Source organism: Macaca nemestrina, chromosome 17 (genome assembly GCF_043159975.1).
Source record: "Macaca nemestrina isolate mMacNem1 chromosome 17, mMacNem.hap1, whole genome shotgun sequence".
In the NCBI taxonomy this organism is placed as follows: Eukaryota; Metazoa; Chordata; class Mammalia; order Primates; family Cercopithecidae; genus Macaca; species Macaca nemestrina.
This window is the reverse complement of record NC_092141.1, coordinates 19,478,354-19,499,910: the sequence shown is the minus strand read 5'-3', so window position 1 is coordinate 19,499,910 and position 21,557 is coordinate 19,478,354. Positions and strand designations below refer to the sequence as shown.

Genomic DNA, 21,557 nt, shown 5'->3' with positions numbered 1-21,557 from the left:
GGTGGCCATAACCACTTGGCCTTGGCCTGAGCCCTCTCGCAGCCACTGAATGGGGACCTCTTACATTCACTTCCTCGGATCTCCTGAATTCCAATCTCCCTCTTCCCATCTGTGCATTCCATCAATGGATCTCATTGATTCACCTGCTCCCACCATGAAGTCCTCTGAGGGTTAAATTCTGTTTCAATAATATACTGGGAAGCTGACATTCACATACACACATTTTATTTTTCATAAAATAAAGGATAATGTGCCCACCCATACCCTGTAAGTTTCATAGCCTAGAAGTCAGTTTCATATCCTAGAAGTCAGTTTCACAGCCTAGAAGTCTTCCTAGTAGTCAGATTTTCTGTCCCCCAGAGGGAGAACTCCTGCACCCCCAGTTCCCAGGGGACCTGGTGTTTGAGGAGCTGCATCAAGCCGCATCATCTTACAAGCCCAGGGGAGAAAGGATGTGTTTAAGAATATAAGTTGTTCATTTTGTTTTCCTTTGCAAGATTTTGATAGAATCTAGTAGAAAGGCTGTCTGGCTTAGCTCAAAATGCAAGAAAAGGTGTTATTCTTTGGCATCTGGGCATTTCACAGAGGGCATGGGCACTCCCCCATCTAAACAGGCTTGAAAAAGGGCACACACCCAAGAGAGGTCCTCGGGGAGGCCCAGCACAGAGTGGTTCAGGATGCAAAGACAGCCTCCCTGGGGCTGTGGGCCAGGAGGTGGGGAAGCTACCTTACTCGGGCTGGAGCAGATTTGGGAAGAGTCATGGGAGCAAGTTTCTCTGCTCTGGGGTCTGGGCCACAGCCTACCATGTCCCATCTCTCTGGTTCTGCCCAGTGTTCCCTCCTTCCTTTTATCCCCAGCACCTCATCAGTGCTCCCTGCTCCTGAACACCATGGTCAATCATCCTGGGGCTTCTCACATCTGTGAAAGAAAAGGTCTCTTGATCACCCAGGTGTAGACTTCCAGGATGGTGCCTGCTTAACTTTCCTACAATCCAGGGTCATCAGGGAAATGAGCCAGGTGGGGAGGGTAGAGCCTCACTTGCAGCCAGAAACCCTGGGATGTAGCCTATCTGTGACAAGGGCAGATTGGCAACCATCTGCAACCAGAAACAGGCCAGGTATTCTATCCACTGCCCCCAGATGCTGCCTCCCAGGTTCCTAGAGCCACCTTGAGTCCCAGCTCAGCCGCTACCCAGACACTGAGCATTCAACCAGGGCAGTGCAGTACATGGGGGCGCCTTGGAATCCCTGGCATCACCCTCACCCCTCTTGCCTCTCTTCCTCGTCCCCACCTCACATCTCTCCCGTCCTTCAACATCTCCTGGGGCTGTTACTCTTCCTGGAGAAGGGGCTCTCGGTCCCCTTCCAGCACCCTCTCATCCTCCTCCTTCTCCATGCAGCCCACTGTGGCAGCCAACCCAGCGCCCACACCACCCCCAACCACGGCGGCCCCTGTGGCGCCCACCGCAGCTCCAGCAGCCACCATCCCGGCCTCTGCAGCCAGTGCAGCTGCTGCCATGCCAGCACCCACCACGCCCCCTGCCAGACCCATGAGCCCGGCCCCCACAGCACCCCCCACAGCAGCCAGGTGGCCACAGAAGCGCATCGTGTAGGAGTCCATGAAGGCCTTGGCCGTGGCCTGCAGCTCAGCTTCCAGTGCCTCCAAGGTCTGATCTCTCCCCTTGCAGAGTAAGGCCACACCATGGCGGGCCAGAATGGCATCTTTCTGGGTGGAGAGGAGGTTCCGCATGGTGTCTGGCAGGACCCGCAGCGCAGAGAATATGCGCTTGGTGGCTATGTCCTGTGACAGGGAGGGGAAAAGAAGGTGCCCTGACCAGGAGCCCCAGGCATCCTCTCCCTGACCTGGACCCTGACCGGACCACACCTGCCCCCCGAGCACGCCCCAGGGCTCACCTGCTGCCTCACGTACTCCTCGAACTCCCTCTTGGCAGCTTCCACCTTCCTCAGGTCGTGCAGCTGAGCAGCCATCTGTCCACGGGAAAACCCAGGCTGCCTCCTTCCTTCCTCCTCAGCCAGGGGCGCCGCTTGTTTCCTCATCTCCACTCCCAGGGCACACAGACCCCCACCCCGGAGGCCTCGGCACAGCCCCCACCTCCCTGCCTCCCCTGCCTCCCTGCCTCCCTGCCTCCCTGCCAGAATTCTGGATCCCCAGGGGCTCATACCTCATCCGGAGAGGTGAAACCGGGCCCTGTCCTCCCCATCCATCCTGAGAGGTTCTGCGGAGACACCATCGCCGGGGTCAGGGAGAGCAGGGGCCCAGCCGAGTCGCCTGGGTCTCCAGGGAGTTTTCACACCTTGATTTCCTGAGCTAGCTGCTGCCCCGTGAGCAGGCGTCTGTCCCCTCTGGCCACGGCGCGCCCCTCGTTCCAGTACCCCTGGCAGCGGCTCTTAGCGTGCTGAGGGGCCGCGCTCAGCACATCTGAGACGTAGGCCCCCAGAAGGTGGCAGAAGTCATCATCTGTGTCTGAGGGAGAGATTTGCATGCTGAGAGACTGCAGGCTTTGGGAGGAGAAGGGGTGTCAGAGGCCAGGAGAGGCGGGTGCTTCGAGGGGCTCGGTCGCCCAAGGAGGGGAGCTGGGAGCAGCGCAAAAGAGGTCCAGCTCTCGGGGACACTCACCACCAGGGCTTGCATGGCCTTGGTTCATCCACCGCCTCCCTGGGGCAGGCAAGAGGCAGCAGCGGGCTCGCTTCCCTTGCAGCAGCTCCTGCACTTTGGGGTATCTGCCAGACAATCTCTGTGAGGCAGCAAGAGGAGCGCTCTGAGCTAGGAGGTCCACCCTCCCATGCTTGGGTCCCTACTGGGACCCCTCCCAGCCTTCCCCACCTCTGCCCTGTCCATGGCCCCTCCACCCCATCCCCTTGCACCACTCACCTGGAAGATGTTGCCTACATGCCCCTGCCCTGCCTTGTTGGGGTGGGACGAGTCACGAACTAAGAGGTCCAGATGCTGGAAGAGAAGGGGTCCTGACACCAACAACTGGGGGTATGGGGCCTGGGACCAATGAATCCAAAGATAGGTATCTCACCTGGATGGGCACCATCCCATAATGCTTGCCCATCACCTCGGCCACGTGGACAAACATCTGGGGGTGGGACACAGACAGCGTCAGGGCTGCGCCACTTTGAGGACTATGGTGCACCCCAAGCCTGTCTCCCCACCTCCCTATGCCTGCTGTAGGAGCCAGGCTTCCTGCTTCACAGCCTGGGGTTCTCCTGCCTCTCCCCAGACCAGGCATCTCATGCTTTACTCTCCACCCTCCCCCTTCAACCCTGTTCAAGTGTCATAAAATCCTAGGCCAGACCAGGAGGGCACCTAGTTCCTTCGGGTCCAGCCCCTGGCCTAGTGGGCAGGGCAGGGGTGGGGGTGACCCAACATCAGAGGTCTCTGTACCTCCAGATAGTCCAGGTCTGTATCCTTCAGCTCCTGGCAGGTGTTGAGGATCTGGAATCAGAGAGAACATGTACGAGGGATTACAGAGGCCAGGTGACTTCACTGGGGAGGGCCCTGGTGAGTGGGGAGCTTGCAGGCAGCCTGTAGGTCTCCGAGCATGGGAGAGGCCAGTATGGGGGCCTTGAAGGCTGTAGGGCTGGGCTGGCCTCAAGGCTGGAGGCAGACCTGGAGGGTATTGTGATCCATCAGGCCTTCAGCTGCCCCAGGGACCACCAGCCCACCTTTAGGAATAACCCACGTTCCCACCTTCACCAACTAGAAGCACCTTCCCCCTTCCAGGGCAGCCCCAGAACCTGTGAGGACCCCAGACACCAAAGCCTGTGAGATGCTCTGGCCTTGAGGAAACTGAGCTGGAGAAGGGTGTGTGGGGTGGGGATGCCAACATCAGTGTCCCCCATCACCTGGTAGGAGCTCAGCATCGTGGTGAGAGCACAGAGCTTGATCCTTGTTTCCCTGCTCAGCTCAGGGCTCATGGCATCCCCTGTATCCACCAGGAACACCGCCACCTATGCAGGGGGTAGGGGAAGACCCAAGGGGCCAGGCCTGCCTTGTTCTCCCACATTCTTCCCAATCCTGCCCCGTCCCATCCCCATCTATCCTCACCCCAGAGATGCCCTTCTTGATTCCCCTTCCCATCCCTGACCTCCTTCTGCCACTTCCCCCCTCACCTTCTTCCCTTCTTTCCCCAGCAAGAAGGGGTGGCTCCACATCCATATGCCTCTGGCAAGGCCATTGGCACCCCACCTACACCCCTGCAAGGACGCTTCTCCTCCTCTCGGCCAGCCGCCCTCACCAGACTCCTGCAGGGGAGAGAAGGGAGAGCATCAGTTGGTCGGTTCCTTGTCCCCACAGACCAGAATAACAGATCCAGCTTCCCCCAAGCAGGGATTCCCATCCTTGCTCCCCGCCCCCCTCCTGCTCCGCCCTGCCCTCACCAGGCCCGGCAAGCCCTGAAGCAAGTGGTTGAGGAGGAAGGACTTCCCTGAGTGCTGCTCCCCCAGGACAGCGAGGAGGCAGACCGGGGTGTCCCTGGCCAGGGGGTGCTTCAGGCAGCGGTTGATGGCCCCCATCCTAAGGATGAGGCCCCCAGACGCATTGACGCGAACCAGCAGCAGCGGCTCCGCCCTCACAGGACAGGTCTCCTGGGCCAGGAGAAGAAAGGAGCCCCTGAGCATCCAGGACCAGCTCCTGACCCGGGAGTGTGTCCAGCCTGGAGCTCTGGGTGCTGTCCTGATGTTCTAGAATAGGGCCAAAGCCACCCCCTCCTCTTGGGTCTGACTGATTAGGCCCAGTCCCCAGACCTGCAGCGCAGGGGGCAGCGGCCGCTGCGGCAGGAGCTTCATCTTCTCGCCCAGGCTCCGGAGGCCCCTCTTCTGCTTGCATATCTTCCGGCACTCAGGGCAGCAGGGCGGCTCACAGCCCGGGACACGGTGCGTGCTGAAGCACCGTATGCAGAAGTCGTGGCCACATTCTAGCGAGATGGGCTCGCGCAACCTCTCCAGGCAGATGGAGCAGGTGGGGAGCTCCCGGGGTGCCATGGGCCGGGGCCCCAGACCCAGCTCCAACTTGGGGAAAGGTGTGTGGGACCTGTGGGGCAAAACAGGCCACTGAAAAGCAGGATGTCTATTGGGGGCAGGGGGTACCGGCCAGGGTTGTGGTGGAAGACTGATGGCTTGGGAGTGGAGTACCCTTTGTGCCAACCCAGTTTCCATTGGTGCCTCCATGGAAAGGCGGAGCTGCTTCCAGAGAGGCCGAGCTCTGCCAGTTCCTCACTGACGTGTGTCCTAGGACCTGGGGGCCTCAGAGTGGGGGCAGCAGAGCAGTGGTGAGAGAGTCTGAGAGGGAGAAAGTCTGGGTAGAAGGGACTCCACCACATCCCAGCCATGCAAATGTGAGCAAGTTCCTTCCCCTCTCTGGGCCCCAATTTCCTAACTGTCCCAATGCAAAGGATAGCAATACCCCTCATGGGGCCGTTGGGGTGACCATCCGAGAGGAGGCATGTGCAGCTGTCTGCACAGTGCCTGGTGCAAATGCTTGGGAAGAGCCTCTCCCGGCTTTCTGCAGGGGGCTGCTTCTATGAGGTGCTGACTTCAGCCAGGCCCCCAGGCATGATGCCCTCCACAATACCATGCTGCAGGGACAGTGAGGAGAAGGCAGCAGCCTGTGCTGCAGTTGGGCAGATGGCTCTGGATCTTAGAAGATTCCTTCCGCTCTCTGCTCTGAGCTGGCATCTGCCTCCCTGCAGCACCCACCTGCTTCTTCCTGTCCCTCCCTCCACAGCCTGGCGGATCCAGCCTCAGGCGGACAGCCCTCCTGGCTGGGCTGCCGGGCTCTGTGTTCCGGACCGGCCATTTCAACTGAACTGCCTGGTCTCACTGCACCCATCCCAGCCTGGAAGGCCCCGCTACATACCAACTGTTGCCGCTGTTTCCCATGAAGCTCTGTTTCCTCTCCTTGGAGAAAAAAATAATAATAATAAGATTTAGAACAGAATCCAGACTTCTATCTTCATCCTGGGTTTCCAGGGACTCCTCATGCTCCCCCACCCTGCCCATCACCCACCCCAAGAGGGCTCTTCCCACCCCACTCTCTTTCCCGATCTTAGGACTGAAGACTTGCCCGTTTGCCAAGCCGATGACAAAAGGAAGTGACTGACAAGGCGGGCCTCGGCATGGGAGGCTGGGATGGGGAGAGGGTCCGGATGCAGAGGGGGAGGCCCCGAGACCTTCAACCAGAGGTAAGGATGCCTTTTCTCCCGGAAAGGCTAGCGGGCTGCGGCAGGTGGAAGGTGAGGTTGGGGGATGGTCTCCCCGAGGAGCTGACTCCCGGGCAGAGCTGGAAAAGAAATGTGACAGCCGGGAAAGAGGAGGCTGCTGCTGGACTCACCCCAGGGGGAGGAGACAGGGCTGCGGGTAGCAGGGCTCCGAGGAGGGAGGGATGGAGCCCGGCTCAGAATCCCTGGCAGAGGCTGGGATGCAGGCAAGCCGAGGTGGTGAGTCGCCATGGAGACAGAAGGGAAAGATAAGGACAGGGAGGGGGAGGGGGACAGAGAGGGAGAAGGCGTGCAGTGCACCCACAAACATGGAGGCGCCCTTCGGCGGAACCACGGGCCAGCACTGCCTCTACTGGGCCAGCTGAGGTCTCCCCAGGGCCACAGGACAGGGTGGGCAAAGAGAAGAGGTGTGGGAAACAGGAGAGGGTATGACCAGAGCTGACCCAGAAACAAGGAGCCATTCATCCATTCATTCAATGAACAGTTACTGAGCACCCACTATGTACAGAGCCCCCGAATGCCACCCTACTTCACGTGGCCCTGCACATGCCCCTGCCCTCCCTCAGGTTTATGTCACTGATGCCCAACCCAGCTGCAGCCTTCTTCAGCACCCATGGGCCCTCCATGTCCTCTGGTGTATTTCCCTCTCAGTGGCTTTCACCCTGCCTCAAACTTGAGCAGGGTGAAATCTATGAAAACTATGAGCCACCTCTGGATCTTCTAATGGCCTCTTGACTGGGCTCCTTGACTCCCTTCCACTCCCCAGTATAGACTCCCCCAGCACAGATGACCTCACACTGCTCAAACACGTTCAGTGGCTCCCTACTACCATCAGATCAAAATCTAAACTCTCCAGCCTGCTGTCTGGGCTGAACCTTCCTTCTACTCTTCTCTCTCGCCCCACTCTTCCCTGCCTCTGCACCCTGGCTTGGTTGCCCTGCTCCTTCTCATTCCTCCTGGGACACCCTCCCAGGCCCAGCGCAGGTGCTGTGGCCTCCCTAGAGCCTCCTTCCCTCACCCCTCCCAACTGGGTGCGGTCTTGTTCTCAGGCAGTTCCGGGCTGGGGACGTCTGATATGTGATAAGCTTGGCGCAGCCCAGGCTTCAGAGCCAGGCAGATCCGGGCTTGATTCCCTGCTCAGGGGCTCTGGGACTCCAGTGCACCTCTCTGTGCTCTGAGGAGCCACCATTACCTACCTAAAGCCACTAGTCCAGGCAGCGGAGTCATTTGTACATCTTAGGAGCTAGGACGCAGAAGGGTTGGGGTGAGGTGGGATTCAGAACCTAGAAAAGTTCAGCAGAGACCACCTTCAGCAGGTGGAGACACCCCTGAAGCTGGGGCTGGATCTTGTTCATTTTGGTGTCTGGAGGACCTGAGACTGTGGGCTGAATCAATCAGATTCAGAGAAGCAATGCCATAGACTATATCTCCTCCTGCCCCAGGTGGTACAAGCCCCTGTGTGTTGGCGGCAAAGCCTCACACTCAGGGGATGAGGAAGCAAGCCTGAGCCGTGCCACAGCTCTGCCTTCAGGGCAGAAGGGAGGGTTTTCTCAAGCCCTGTAGCCTTTCATCCCTGCAGGAGAGAAAGCGTGGGCGCTAGACTCAGATTCAAGCTCTAAACCTGCCTCCATCCCAGCATGAAATGCCGGTGAGTCATTGCCCTCTCTGAGCTTCCATTTGCTCATCACCAGGCAAAGATGTGAGGAAGCAGATGGGACAATCAGTCTTCACTTAACGATACTTACTGAGCACCAGGCAGTGTGTCTCACACTGGGGTACAGTTGGAAAAAAGAGAGACAAAGCTCTGTCCTCCCCAAGATCCCAACCGGACAACGAAAAGGCATTGCTATGATCTGGGTGAGAACCGGGATGCGGGGAGGGTGAGGAGGGGTGTCAGGCTGTCCTGATAAGCAAGGAGGTAGAAAAAGGCTGTCCAGGCAGGGCAAACCACATGTACAGGGCCCAGAGGGGAGGGGACACAGAACCCATTCTGGGGAATGAAGGAGGTCTGGCTAGCCTGGCAGGAATATTTGATGCTAAGATGGGTGCACCAAGGTGAAGGGTAGAGAAGGCCTGGGTCATGCAGGCCCTCAGGGGCCAAGGGAGGGGATGGGACTTCACCAGTCAGTGTCCCAGGAGGGATCCCGCAGGGCAAACATGTATGGTAGAAGCCTCACTCTTAGAGCTGGCTATATAATTTTATTTATTATTATTATTATTATTATTATTATTATTATTATTGAGATGGAGTTTTGCTCTTGCCCAGGCTGCAGTGCAATAGTGTGATCTCAGCTCACCGCAACCTCTGCTTCCTGGATTCAAGCGATTCTCCTGCCTCAGCCTCCTGAGTAGCTGGGATTATAGGCATGCACCACGATGTCCGGCTAATTTTTGTATTTTTAGTAGAGACGGGGTTTCTTTATGTTAGTCAGAAATTCCCGACCTCAGGTGATCTGCCTGCCTCGGTCTCCCAAAGTGCTGGGATTACGGGCCTCAGCCACCACGCCTGGCCAGTTTTTTTTTTTTTTTTTTTTTTTTTTTTTTTGAGACAGGGTCTTACTCTGTCACCCAGGCTGGAGTATAGTGGTGTGATCTCAGCTCACTGCAGCCTCCACCTCCTGGGTTCAAGCAATTCTCCAGACTCAGCCTCTCCAGTAGCTGGGACCACAGGTGCACACCACCATGCCTAGATACTTTTTGTATTTTTTAGTAGAGACGGGGTTTCGTCATGTTACCCAGGCTATTCTTAAACTCCTGAGTTCAAAGTGATCTGCCTACCTCGGCCTCCCAAAGTCCTGGGATTACAGGCATAAGCCACAGTGCCTGGCCAGGATAGTTATACAATTTGCGGATTTGGTGAAAAACGTAACTGCAAAGTCCCCATCAGAAGCAAGAAAGTCCACTGCCTCTTCTCACGGCACACTGCCTCCACCCATGGCCAATAGGCAGCCCCTCCAGATTGCCACAGTCATTTTAGGACACGTTCAATACCTGGATTGGGGGTCATGGAGAAGCCTATGCTAAGTTTCAGCCCGGGGAGGGAAAAGTCACCACTTTGTCACACCCTAAGATGCCAGGGGCCAATCCAGCAGTCCCCAGTCCTCCTTGAGCCCACATTCAGGCCTCCAGATGGAGGGGGGCAGCCATGGTGGGGCAGAGGTGGGGACACCGGGAGCCTGGGAGTGGGCAGCCGAGAGCCTGTGCTGGGAAGACATGGGACACACACAAACCAGCTTCCAAATTCCCAGTGAAGGCGCTGTTTTCTCATCAGACTTCACTCACAAAGCACAAATTCAATGCTAACATGTTTCAAGATGGTGGCCAGAGCACTGAAGCCCAAGCACATGGCCCTTCTGACCTCTGGTCTTGAGTGGCTGCACTGGATGCATAGCTGTGAAGCTGGCCCCGCCCACTCTGGCTGCTGTATGGACAACAGACTAGAGGGACAAGCGGGGAGGCTGGGGGTGCTGTTGGGGAAGTCAAGGCTACAAGTGGAAATAGAGATCCACCTGGGATCATACTCAGGCACCTAAAAGAGGGCACTCCTCAAGGCACGGTACAGGCCGATCAGGTGGATAGGAGACGGGAGGAACACCAGGTTTGCTCCTGGATAAAGGATGGGCCCTGCTCCTTTGCAGCCAGAGGCCTCTGATGCTATCTAGGGCTCCAAGGGGAACCCCTGGCCCAGGGAGGCCAGCTGTAGTGGTCATGGGTCCATGTCTATGGGCAGCCCCACTTTATCCATTATGCTCCACAAGTCTCTGAGTCTACGGTCTATGAGAATGTTAGAAACCTAATGGAAAAATGAGAGTCTCCAAACCACAAAAAGAAAATTTCAAAATCAAAAGTAACACCCACTTAGTTTAATGTCCCAGTACCCCTTACATGATGTTAGCTGGTAAACCCAGCTTGAGTTATCATCTGTAAAGTCAGATTCAAGTCATGAATGCACTGATTCAACACATGTTTACTGAGCACCTACTAAGTGCTGAGCACAGTGCTAGGTTCTGAGAAGTCAGGGTGACCAAAACAGAGAAAGTAATGGCAGTAAAGTGTTGAGACATCGACCAGGCATGGTGGCTCACACCTGTAATCTCAGCACTTTGAGAGGCCGAGGTGGGTGGATCGCTGCAGCTCAGGAGTTCGAGACCAGTCTGGGCAACATGGTGAAACCCTGTCTCTCTACACACACACACACACACACACACACACACACACGCACGCACGCACACACAATCAGCCAGGCATGGTGGTGCACAGCTACTCAGGAGGCTAAAATGGGAGGATCACTTGAGCCTAGGAAGTGGAGGTTGCAGTGAGCCAAGATTGTGCCACTGTACCCAGTCTGGGTGACAGAGTGAGACCCTGTCTCAAAAAAAAAAAAAAAAAAGTGTTCAGACACCAAGATAAATAGTGTGTCTTATCAAAAGATGATCCTATCCTTTGAAAAATATTCATGGCAAAAAACTTCAACTCAACCTGGGCTGTGGATGCCCCATGTTTTAATGTGTTTGCTCTGATTATAGAGAGAGTCCTTCAGACAGTCAAAGGGCCCAGCGCCTGCAAAGTTCTTGAGCCTGGCAGCTGAGGCCCTCATTGGAGGATGACTACCCCACGTGGACTGCAGTGAACCTGAAAAGGAATGGAAGAAACTCCACTCTGCCTAGTTGCTTGCTTTCTAACTATGGTGAGGCTACCACTCAGGTTTCCCATGGTGCCCCTAAGTGGCCTCTGACCTTCCCCAGGGACTCAATGGGACAGGAAGAGCCACACTGAGCCAGGCCTGGTCCTGCAAGGTGGACAGGCCCTCAAGGTGCTGTTGGGGGCTGAGCAGTGACTTGAATGAGAGTGGAGTCCACAGAGAGGGTTGGGGTGGAGGGGAAGTCCTGGGTTTCAGGGGTGGAGCTTGAGCTGTGGGAGGGAGTGAACTGCAGGCCCTAGAGACAGACTTATTTCTCATTTCACCTGTTGTCCATTCATTCACCAACAAATATTGGCCGAGTTGGTGTGAGGTGCTTCTACCCAGCAAAGAAATGCCAGGAATAGGGCCATAACTCACCCAGACAGGATCACTACCTTCAAGACCTTGCACAGACTCAAGGAGTATGGACCTGGGAGTCCCAACGCCCACTGGGCTGGTCCTGCACCATCAACTAGCTCCATGCCGTCCACCCTGTCAGACCTCTGCCCAAATCCAGCTCTTGGCCTCCAGATCCTGAAGCTGAAAGCTCCCAGCACCTGCTCTCCCTCCGCCTCTTCCATCCCTGTGAACCAGGCTCCTGGTGGCCCAGCTCAGGCTGCTGACCTGACTTCCTGACCTCTGGCTCTAGCTTCCAGGCTGGGAGTTGGAGTGGAGGTGGACTCATTTTTTGAATAACCAGCCTCAGGAATCAAAAATACAGTTTTCCAGACTGGGACCCTGTTTGGGGAGGTTTCTGAGTCCCTTGATGTGGGCAAGAACCAGCTTCACACACGAACACACATGCACACACACATGCATGCATGCACACACCTGGTGAGCCCTCCCCCAACATACCCTTCCATGTAAATCCTCACACATACCATATACATATGGTCAAAATATTCCATGTATCCCACACTCTGCTCACACGCTGTGCCACATGCACATCCATGACTCCACCTTGCCTGATACAGACCCACAGTGCTCGCACACACACACAAACACATGTACACAGTTACATCCTCACAACTGCACTTGCACATCCACATCCATTCACATGCTCACTCCTTCATACTCACACACAAATACGTGTGTACCTTCAGGCCTCATGCTCATGCACATTTACACACGGGCTCACTCTTACTGCCTTACATGCACAGGCACACATCATACATCCTTACCCAACAGGTGCTGTTCCAAGCACTTTATGTGATAAACTCACCCCGAGTAACACAACCTATGAGGGAGGTACTATATCACTTCCATTGTATAGATGAGGGAACTGAAGCACAGAGAGGTTAAGCCACTTGTCTAACACCACACAGCTATTAATGGCAGAGCTGGAATCCAAACCCAAGCCATCAGGCTCCCCAGTCCAAGCTCTTAGCCACTACATTCCATGGTCTCTTTGGTGGCAGAAATAAAGTTAGTTATTACAATAAGCCTTAGAAAGAGTTTGTAGTTTTGCTGTGTCTCAGTTTGCAGTTACTTGCCTCAGAGGGGGATAAAAATCAGTCCAGCCTCTGTCTATGCAGAATATTGGGAACAGGCAACTGAGTTCTGACTGGTTCTAACCCCAGCTAGATGTGTGACCTTGGGCAAGGCCCTGATCTTCTCTGGGCCTGTTTCCTGATGTGTAAATGTTGGAGAGAGGGGCAATGAGATCAGAGGTCCCTTTGGGTGGAATGCCCCCAGTCCTCTCCCACCTCTTAGCCTGGAAGCTGGCCTTCATGAAGCCTGGCATTGTGGGCACTGCCCTGGTAAGCACTGGGTCTTAGCCCGTTTCTGCTGCAATAACACGATACCATAGACTGGGTAATTTATAATGAGCAGAAATGTATTTGGCTCAAGGTTCTGGAGGCGGGGAAGTCTAAGAACAAAAGGCTGCATCTGACGAGGGTCTTATTGTTGTGTCACCACATGGCAGAAGCCATCACAGAGACAAGAGAGAGAGGAAAGGAGACCAAACTCATCCTTTTATAAAGGAACCCATTCCCGAGGCGATAGCATTAATCCATTCCTGAGGTGACCTTTAACCACCTCTTAAAGGTCCTATCTCTCAAACCATTGCACTGGGGACTACGTTTCCAGCACTTGAACTTTGGGGGACACGGTCACCATCTTGTTCATCTACCCACTCACCCATCCATGCATTCATTCATTCTCTATTCCTCCAACCATCTATCCACGCATGCACTGATTATCTACCTATTTATCCATCCACTCAATCACCCATGCACTCATTATCCATCCATTAATTCATCTATGTATCCACCATTCATTTCTCTTTCTATCTTTTTTTTTTTTTTTTTTTTTTGAGACAGAGTCTTGCTCTATCACCCAGGCAGGAGTACAGTAGCACAATCTCGGCTCACTGCAATCTCCATCTCCTGGGTTCAGGCAATTCTCCTGCCTTAGCCTCCTGAGCCCTGGGATTACAAGTGTGCGCCATCACACCCAGCTAATTGTTTTGTATTTTCAGTAGAGACTTTTGTATTTTTAGTAGAGACGGGTTTTCACATGTTGGCCAGGCTGGTCTTGAACTTCTGACCTCAAGTGATCTGCCCTCCTCGGCCTCCCAAAGTGCTGGGATGACAGGCATGAGCCACCACACCTGACCTCATTTCTTATATTCTTTTATCCATCCATTCTCCAACTACCAATCCATACATGCACACATGTATGATTTGCTCCATCCATCCACCCAGACATGTACAAATCTTTTCATCCATCACTCCTCCACCATCTGTGTATCTACTCATCCACCATCTACTCTTACTCTTATCTATCCATGCATGGATTCATCCATCTGTCCATGTTACAAACATTTATTGAGCAATACACCAGACATCATACTAGGCTCTGGGAGTAGACTGATGAGTCTTCAGGGTGCTTCCAGTCTACTGGGGAGACAGAAAGGTCAATAAACAAGTACTGGGTGATGAGTTCTCTGATTAGGTAGAGTGAGGGGAGATGCACAAGGCACAAGCAAAGGCACCTTGCTCAGACCTGGGCACTTAGAAAGGCTTCTCACACAGGCTGCATCTGAAGGATGAATATGAGGTGGCCAGGCAAAGGAATGGGGACAGGCAAACAACATGTGCGGCAGAGAGATGAGCTCATGCAACGACCCAGAGCTGCAAGATAAACAGCTCACCTGGAGTGTAGCATGTGAAGTGAGGAGAGGTAAGGGTGACGGGCCAATCACAGAGAGGTGTGTAAGCCCTCCCCTTGGTGTCATCCGTTAGTCCATGCCCGTATATTGCTTTCTTGCAGGGCTTGGGACACCTCCTGTCCTGCTGAACCAATGGCCTCTGGGTGCTGCTGGCTGCGGTGAGCTGGTGTCCATGCCAATATGGCTGCCTTCCCCATCTGGGTCCTGACCCTGGCCCCAAGGTGCAGCAGCATGTGCTCCCTGTGGCTGCCCTCCTCCTGTCCCCCAGGCCCAGTGGCCCTCCTTGCTCTCACCAAGGCTGTGTCTGTGCCAGGTCCCCTTGTGTGAGCATCAGAGGCCAGGCCTTCCCATCAGCAGCTGGAAGGAAGTCAGAGCTCCCCAGCTTTACTTCTGAAGCTCCCCACCATCAATCTGGTACTAGGCATCCTGAAACAATTAATAATAGTACAATTATCCAACATCTGCTTAGCAATTTAGGGTTCACAATGTGTTGTCATGCGCCCTACTACCTCAACTGATTCTCATAATACAGTGACTATTAGCCCTGCTTTCTGAATGAGGAAACTGAGGCTTAGAGAGCTAAGGAAACCTTCCAATGACAGCCCTGGAAGAAATAAAATGCCCTGACTCCCAATCCTGGGCCATCCCCTCCTTTCTGGCCTGCTGCGTGCTGTGGTCTCCCAACATTCACACCTCCACACCTTTGACCCAGCCACTCTCCTTGCCTGGAATGCCCTTGCCAGTCTCTGCCTGCCTACATGAAACCCATCACCCAGGCCCAAGTTGGCTCAGAATTTCTACAGGGAACCCTTCCACATCCTTCTCTCTCCTCCCCTTTGCTCTTCAAACTTTATGAAATGCCTCATATATACCAAGCATGTGCCAAGAGTGATGCCGGATGCAGAGACTACAACAAATAACAAGATTTGGTCTGTTAAATAAGATTTGTAGGAGGGTTATTGGTCTGGATTGAGCTCCTGGATAAGCTCCAACAGACCAAATCAAAATGGATTCACTCATGCTGAAGTTCCATGCTACAAAGCCAAAACTAAATTGTTTATCTGATCTTCCAAGAAATCAGGACACAGAGAGATAATAGCCAAATCCCCAAACAGGCCACTTTTAGCCAGCATGACAGGAAGTCCCCTCTGCTTTAACCATTATAAGGAAAGCAACTTTGAAATCAGTCTGCTTTTTGTTCTGTCTGCTTACTTCAGCCCTTTCTGCCTATAAAGCCAATCTCCTCTGTTCAGCTCGTCAAATGATCATTCTATTTTATAAGAATGAGGTATTGCCCAATTCTAAAATTTCAAATAAAAGCCAATTAGATCTTTAAACTAAATGCATTGTCATTTTGTCTTTTGACAGGTCCCTGCCCCGAGGAGCTCAAAGACTATGTGCAAACAAGGAAGCAGCTGCCTCGCAGCACAGCCCCTGCTATGTAGGAGCTGCCCAGGGAACTGTGGGAGCCCGGAGGAAGCCCCTCACTCAGACTTGGGAGTCAGCAAGGCTCAGTCTTGCAGGATAAGGGAGTTAGCAGAGTAAACGTTGTTGGGGGCTGGGACTGCAGACACAGGGCACAGCACATGCAAAGGCCTGGCAGTGAGTTGGCAGGGCAGGTTCAGTGCGGGTGCAGCTGGAGCACAGGGTGAGGGCTGGCAAGAAGGAAGGATAAAGGTAGGGTAAGGGGACCAAGGTCAGTCAGCAGGGAACAGATAGATGATGGAGGGCCACGTGACAGATTTTTGGATTTTCACTGCATGTCAGTGGAGCCATAAACTATTTTAAGCAGGGATACAGGTGAACAGATTTGTGTTCTTGAACCATTACTCTGAGCATCCACTGGGACAGACTGGAGGAGACACCTTGCTACTTTCAACAGCCACTTTGTATTAGGCGCCTTTGAGTACTGACCACATCGTCGAGCTAGGCCTCTAGGGATAGACATCTAGAGCATTGCTAACATTTTGCTATAACAAATAGCATTGCAGCACATATTACTATTCTTACCCTGTTTCCACTTGGGTAAGTATAATTGAACGATATCTTGTGAACACAGAGCAAAATCATACATATTGATCTTTGCCAATTTTGGCTATAAATGTTAAAGGATGATTTTTATCTTTTATTCAGGGAGTTTTTGGGTTATCTATCTGCCATGTCAAAAACAGTTTTATTTTATTTTATCTTTTTGAGATGGAGTCTTGCTCTGTCGCCAGGCTGGAGTGCAATGGCACCATCTTGGCTTACTGCAACCTCCGACTCCCGGGTTCAAGCAATTCTCCTGCGTCAGCCTCCCGAGTAGCTGGGATTACAGGCACCTGCCACCAAGCCCAGCTAATTTTTAGTAAAGACGGGGTTTCACCATGTTGGCCAGGCTGGTCTTGAACTCCTGACATCAGGTGATCCACCGACACTGGCCTCCCAAAGTGCTGGAATTACAGGCATGAGTCACCGTGCCCAGCCTTGTAGAATTTTCAGATGCTCATCGAGCAGTAGGCACAGTAGAGATATCAGAAAGGGGAGAGAGAAGCTGAGGGTGAGGAAGGAGGGGCAGGAGGCACCTGGAGACTGGAGCCCTATCTTTTTAACCCTCACAACCCTTGAGGTGGGTATAAGTCCCCCACTACCCCGCACACACACAATTTTACAGATGAGAAAACAGAGACTTAGAGAAGTTAAATTACTTCCCCAAACCTCATACCATTATCTCATTTGAACCTTCAACAGTGAAAACAGTCAGGCCTGGGGTAGTCCAACAAACATTTGCTAGATTTATTGACAAAAGTGGGAAAGATGAAATGCAAATATGGGCTGCCTCTCCAGAGTTATGAAGCGTGGGGCACAAGAGGTGGGGTGGGGGTGGGTGAGGACAAGAAGGTGGGCTTCAGAGGCAGGGTGGAAGCAGGACATACAAGTTGGGAGGCACTAGCTGATGGGGACAACAGGGGAGAAGGAAGTGACAAGAGTCAAGTTAGAAGACACCTTGAGCACCCTTCTGGATGTCCACACTGGCGAGCAGTCCCTGGCTGCTGGCAGCCAACCTACCATTATGCATCATCTCCTCTCCTCCAAGTCAGAATTGAGACCAGGCTCCAGACCCCTCTCCTCCGCTGTACTACCCCCATTCCAACTTGCATACTGCCCATTAGGATCCTGGGACTGGAGTATCCAGGCAGTCAGCCAGGAAGTTGACAGATGTGGCCAGCTGGCCCCTGTGGAGGAAACTTCCCCCCACAGACTGGATCCAGAACAGATCCCAACTGGATCCAGGCCCCATAGACCCCTCTGGAGTGACAGGCAGCCCCTTGCAGCTGGTTTGATAGGCAGAAGGCCAGTCTGAATAGAGCCAGAGGCCCGCTGCAGTCCAGGCCTCTGCATGTAAGCCTCTGGTGGCCCGCTGACCTACGCCATCCTTCAACCTGACTGGCAAGGTTATGTGTGTCCTGGGCAGCACCCAGGCTTTGGCACCAAACAGGCCTTGGTTCAAATACTGGTTCCACTTAACTCACTAGGCAGAGTCACTTTTCTCACTCAAGCTCAGTTTCCTCAGCAGTAAACCTCAGCAGTAAAACTGAAGATATAATTACCCCCATGTAGGGTCAGTGCAGAAAGCTTGGTGAACAGTAGGCGCTCAATAAATGCTAGTCTGCTTTTGTTTTTTGAGATGGAGTCTCGCTCTGTTGCCAGGCAGGAGTGCAGTGGCACCATCTTGGCTCACTGCAACCTCTGACTCCCTGGTTCAAGTGATTCTCCTGCCTCAGCCTCCCAAGTAGCTGGGATTACAGGCACACGCCACCATACCCAGCTAATTTTTGTATTTTTAGTAGAGACGGGGTTTCACCATGTTGGCCAGGATGGTCTCAAACTCCTGACCTCGTGATCTGCCCGCCTCGGCCTCCCAAAGTGTTGGGATTACAAGGCATGAGCCACTGCGCCCGGCCAATGCTAGCCTGTTAATCAGCCTTGGAAGCAAGTCTGGGCCACTTACCTCAGTGTGCCCAGATCTCCCCAGGAATCAGCCCTGCCCCAACTTGGATCTCAGACCAACCCCCACAAGGCCTCTCCTCTTTTTTTTTTTGTCAAAGGAAAATCCAAGAGATTCTTACAGAAGGACTTTTTACACAGTAGGCCTGAGGACAGATATCCAACAGATAAAGAAGTACAGTTTTCCATTAGTTTACTACAATGATAATAATGATCATGTCTATTTACTGGGCTCCTACTATATGCTGAGTCCTTCTAACAACAGAATCTCCGATCCTTCCCACATTTCTCTAAAGGTGAAAATATTGGCTCCATTTTACAGATGAGGAAACTGAGGCTATCCAAGTGACCTGCAGCCAAGCCTATCTCCTATCTAGTCTCTAGCATTTCTTTCTCTCTTTCTTTCTCTTGCAGACACACAGTGTTTCTTCTTCCTCTCTCTCTAACCCCATTTGCTCTCCCCATCACAACACCATAATCTAGGGCCACGCAGAGCAAAGCAGCCACAGCAGTCATGTCCTTAGCAATCCATAATACAGCATGTTTGCTGACAAAATGAATGTGGAGTACAGTTAGGCAACAGGAAATTAACACCTGACCCCAGAGGTCAGGAAAGAGGGCGTACAAAAGCTGAAATGTGCTTCTGCTTCCTGACACTGAGTCTGATGCCAGAAAGAGCAGAGGTTCCCCACCCACATCAGGCAGCCCTAGACTGCTTGACCCTGACTGATGACCCAGTGCCAAAGAGGAGGGAGGTGACTATGGAGCCCAGGCCACCCCACCCCACCCACAGAGGCCATCAGGGACAGATGATGGTGTCTGAGAACACTCAGGCCATCAGTCCCTCCCCTGCCTCCCACTAATCCATTTTCCAACTGGCAGTCAGCCCGGTTTTTTAAGATGCAAATAAAAATGTGTCCCTCCTCACAGGAAGCCTGCTGTGGTGCTAGGAATCTGGGTGGTAGTTCCCAGGTACACGTTTGGAAAGACCGGTCTACGTCACTCTATGTAACTTATGCCTCATAATTCTTTTTAAGGAACTTCCACTTGTGGGAAGATGGAGTAGGTATATTTTTTCCTATACTTCCTGCTAAGTACAACTAAAAACCTGGGACATCACATACAAGACAGACACGGGAAGACTCTGAGAGGTGGAGAAAATAATGCAAGCAGGGACCTCAGGACTGAGGATGGTGGTGGTGACTCTCCTGGGCTTTCTTTTTGTCTCCTTATCCCAGAATAGGTACTGGAGAAGCTGGCAATCTGGAAATGCCAAACAGCCACTACAAAAAAAAAAAAAAAAAACCTCAACAAAATCTGCTATCTGAAGGACCAGGAAAAGGGTGGCCTGGCAAGACAGAAAATTCCTAGGCAATAAATACCCTACTGCAGCCAAACGCCACAGGAAAGCATGCAGCCCCACCCACCCATGCCACAAAGGCTGAATGGGGAGCCTAGACCTCCCCCTCACAAGGCAGTAACGAGGGGTCCCAACATCCCCAGCTGGGTGGTATCAGAGAAGGCCAAGTAGGGAGCCAGAACTTGTATCCCAGCCATTACAGGTGCTCCCCCTGACCTTACAGTGTTAGTGGAGACCACGTGGGGAGCTGAAACTTGCACCCTGTCTAGCAGTAACAGGGAATCCCCCTCTTAAGTGTCAACAGAAGCAAAGTGAGGAACTTGGACTTCTACCCCCACCTGGTGGTACTGAGGCAGTGCCACCCCTCTCCCGGCCAGAGGGGTGTCAGAGGAGGCCAGCTAAAACAAGTTTAGGCCGGGTGTGGTGGCTCACACCTGTAATCCCAACACTTAGGGAAGTCAAGGCAGATGAATCACTTGAGGCCAGGAGTTCCAGACCAGCCTGGGCAACATGGTGAAAGCCCGTCTCTACTATTAGGTTGACGCAAAAGTAACTGGTTTTTGCCATTAATGGCAAAGCTGCAATTACTTTTGCATCAACCTAATAAAAATACAAAAATTAGCCAGGCATGGTAGCATGCCCCTGTAGTCCCAACTACTCCGGAGGCTGAGGCAGGAGAATGGTTTGAACCCGGGAGGTGGAGGTTGCAGTGAGCCGAGATCACGCCACTGCACTCCAGCCTGGGTGATAGAGCAAGACTCTGTCTCAAACAAACAAACAAACAAAAAACAGGTTTCAATCCGACCCAGCATTTCATAACATAATACAAAACGTCCAGGTTTCAATAAAAAAGTATTAATCATATAAAGAACCAGCAAATCTCAAACTGAATGACAAAGGATAACTGATAGATGCCAACACTGAGATGACTGGGATGTCAGGATTAGCTGACAAAGATTTAAAATGGCTGTAATAAAATGCTTCAATGAGCAACTGCAAACACACCTGAAACAAATGGAAACATAGACAGCCTCAGCAAAAAATAAATAAATGAATGAATGAATAAATAAAAATAAAAAAAGAAAAATTTAAAAAAGGAGCTACAAAGAACTAAATGGAAATTTTAAAACCAAAAAATACAATACTCAAAATAAAAAACCTCAGTGGATGGGCTCAAGAGCAGAATGGAGAGGACAGAGGGAACAATCAGTGAATTCCAAGACAAAACAATAGAACTACCTAATCTGACAACAGAGAGAAAAAAGACTGGAAAAAATATGAACAGACTCATGGACCTGGGCAACTATTGTACCACAAAGATCTAACATTTGTGTCACTGGAGTCCCTAGAGGAAAGAAGGAAGGTGAGGCAAAAAGAAGTACTCAAAGCAATAATGGCTGAAAACTCCCCAAATTTGACAAGAGACATAAGCCAACAACAGATTAAAAAGGTGAGCAGGCCGGGCGCGGTGGCTCATGCCTGTAATCCCAGCACTTTGGGAGGCCAAGGCAGGCGGATCACGAGGTCAGGAGATTGAGACCATTCTTTCTAACACGGTGAAACCCGGTCTCTACTAAAAATAAAAAATTAGCCGGGTGTGGTGGCAGGTGCCTGTAGTCCTGGCTACTCAGGAGGCTGAGGCAGGAGTATGGCGTGAACCCAGGAAGCAGAGCTTGCAGTGAGCCGAGACTGTGCCACTGTACTCCAGCCTGGGCGACAGAGCAAGACTGTCTCAAAACAACAAACAAACAAACAAAAAAAGCAAGCAAATCCCAATCAGGATAACTCCCAAAAATTCATAGCAAAACACATTATAAATTTCTGAAAACTAAAAACTAAGAAAAAATATATAAAGCACCTAGACAAAAATGCTTTATTTATAGGAGGAAAGCAATTTAAATGACAACAAACATCTCTTCAAAACCCATGGAGGCCTAAAAGATGTATCACAATATTTCTCAGGGGAAAAAAAAAAAATTCTCCAGGCCCAAGTGATTTCCCTGAAGAATTCTACCAAACTTTTACAGAAGAATTAACACAGGGCCAGGCTCAGTGGCTCGTGCCGATAATCCCAGAACTTTGGGAGGCTGAGGACAGAGGATCGTTTGA

At 52.4% G+C, this 21,557-nt stretch overlaps 2 protein-coding genes and 1 long non-coding RNA gene across 5 annotated transcripts in view; 1 reads left to right on the top strand and 2 right to left on the bottom strand.

Annotated features, from left to right (window-relative positions):
* Nucleotides 1-208: 208 nt before the first annotated feature.
* Nucleotides 209-6,229, bottom strand: LOC105493343 (ring finger protein 112). Of its 3 annotated transcripts, none has more exons than XM_011760920.2 (14): nucleotides 6,092-6,229; nucleotides 5,885-5,925; nucleotides 4,774-5,059; nucleotides 4,408-4,614; nucleotides 4,141-4,272; nucleotides 3,874-3,978; nucleotides 3,413-3,463; nucleotides 3,048-3,104; nucleotides 2,894-2,968; nucleotides 2,639-2,756; nucleotides 2,316-2,485; nucleotides 2,184-2,237; nucleotides 1,915-1,989; nucleotides 209-1,801 (listed from the first exon to the last, which is right to left on the bottom strand). In XM_011760920.2, the coding sequence occupies exons 1-14, from the start codon at nucleotides 6,143-6,145 to the stop codon at nucleotides 1,331-1,333; spliced, it is 1,896 nt and encodes a 631-aa protein (XP_011759222.1). In that variant the 5' UTR covers nucleotides 6,146-6,229; the 3' UTR covers nucleotides 209-1,330. The 3 variants fall into 3 exon arrangements, with proteins under 3 accessions (XP_011759222.1, XP_070938595.1, XP_070938596.1); XM_071082494.1 differs by having other exon boundaries at nucleotides 4,408-4,611; XM_071082495.1 differs by lacking the exon at nucleotides 4,408-4,614.
* LOC105493340 (mitogen-activated protein kinase 7) overlaps nucleotides 6,184-21,557 on the bottom strand; it is a 33,488-nt gene continuing 18,114 nt past the window's right edge. Inside the window, exon 9 of the transcript XR_011615478.1 lies at nucleotides 6,184-6,307. The gene's annotated coding sequence lies outside the window, so the exon portion shown is untranslated. The remainder of the gene's footprint in view (nucleotides 6,308-21,557) is intronic.
* Nucleotides 6,666-20,547, top strand: LOC105493342 (uncharacterized). The gene is made up of 3 exons (XR_011615479.1): nucleotides 6,666-14,112; nucleotides 14,203-14,259; nucleotides 15,470-20,547. It is a non-coding gene; the product is annotated as an uncharacterized lncRNA (long non-coding RNA).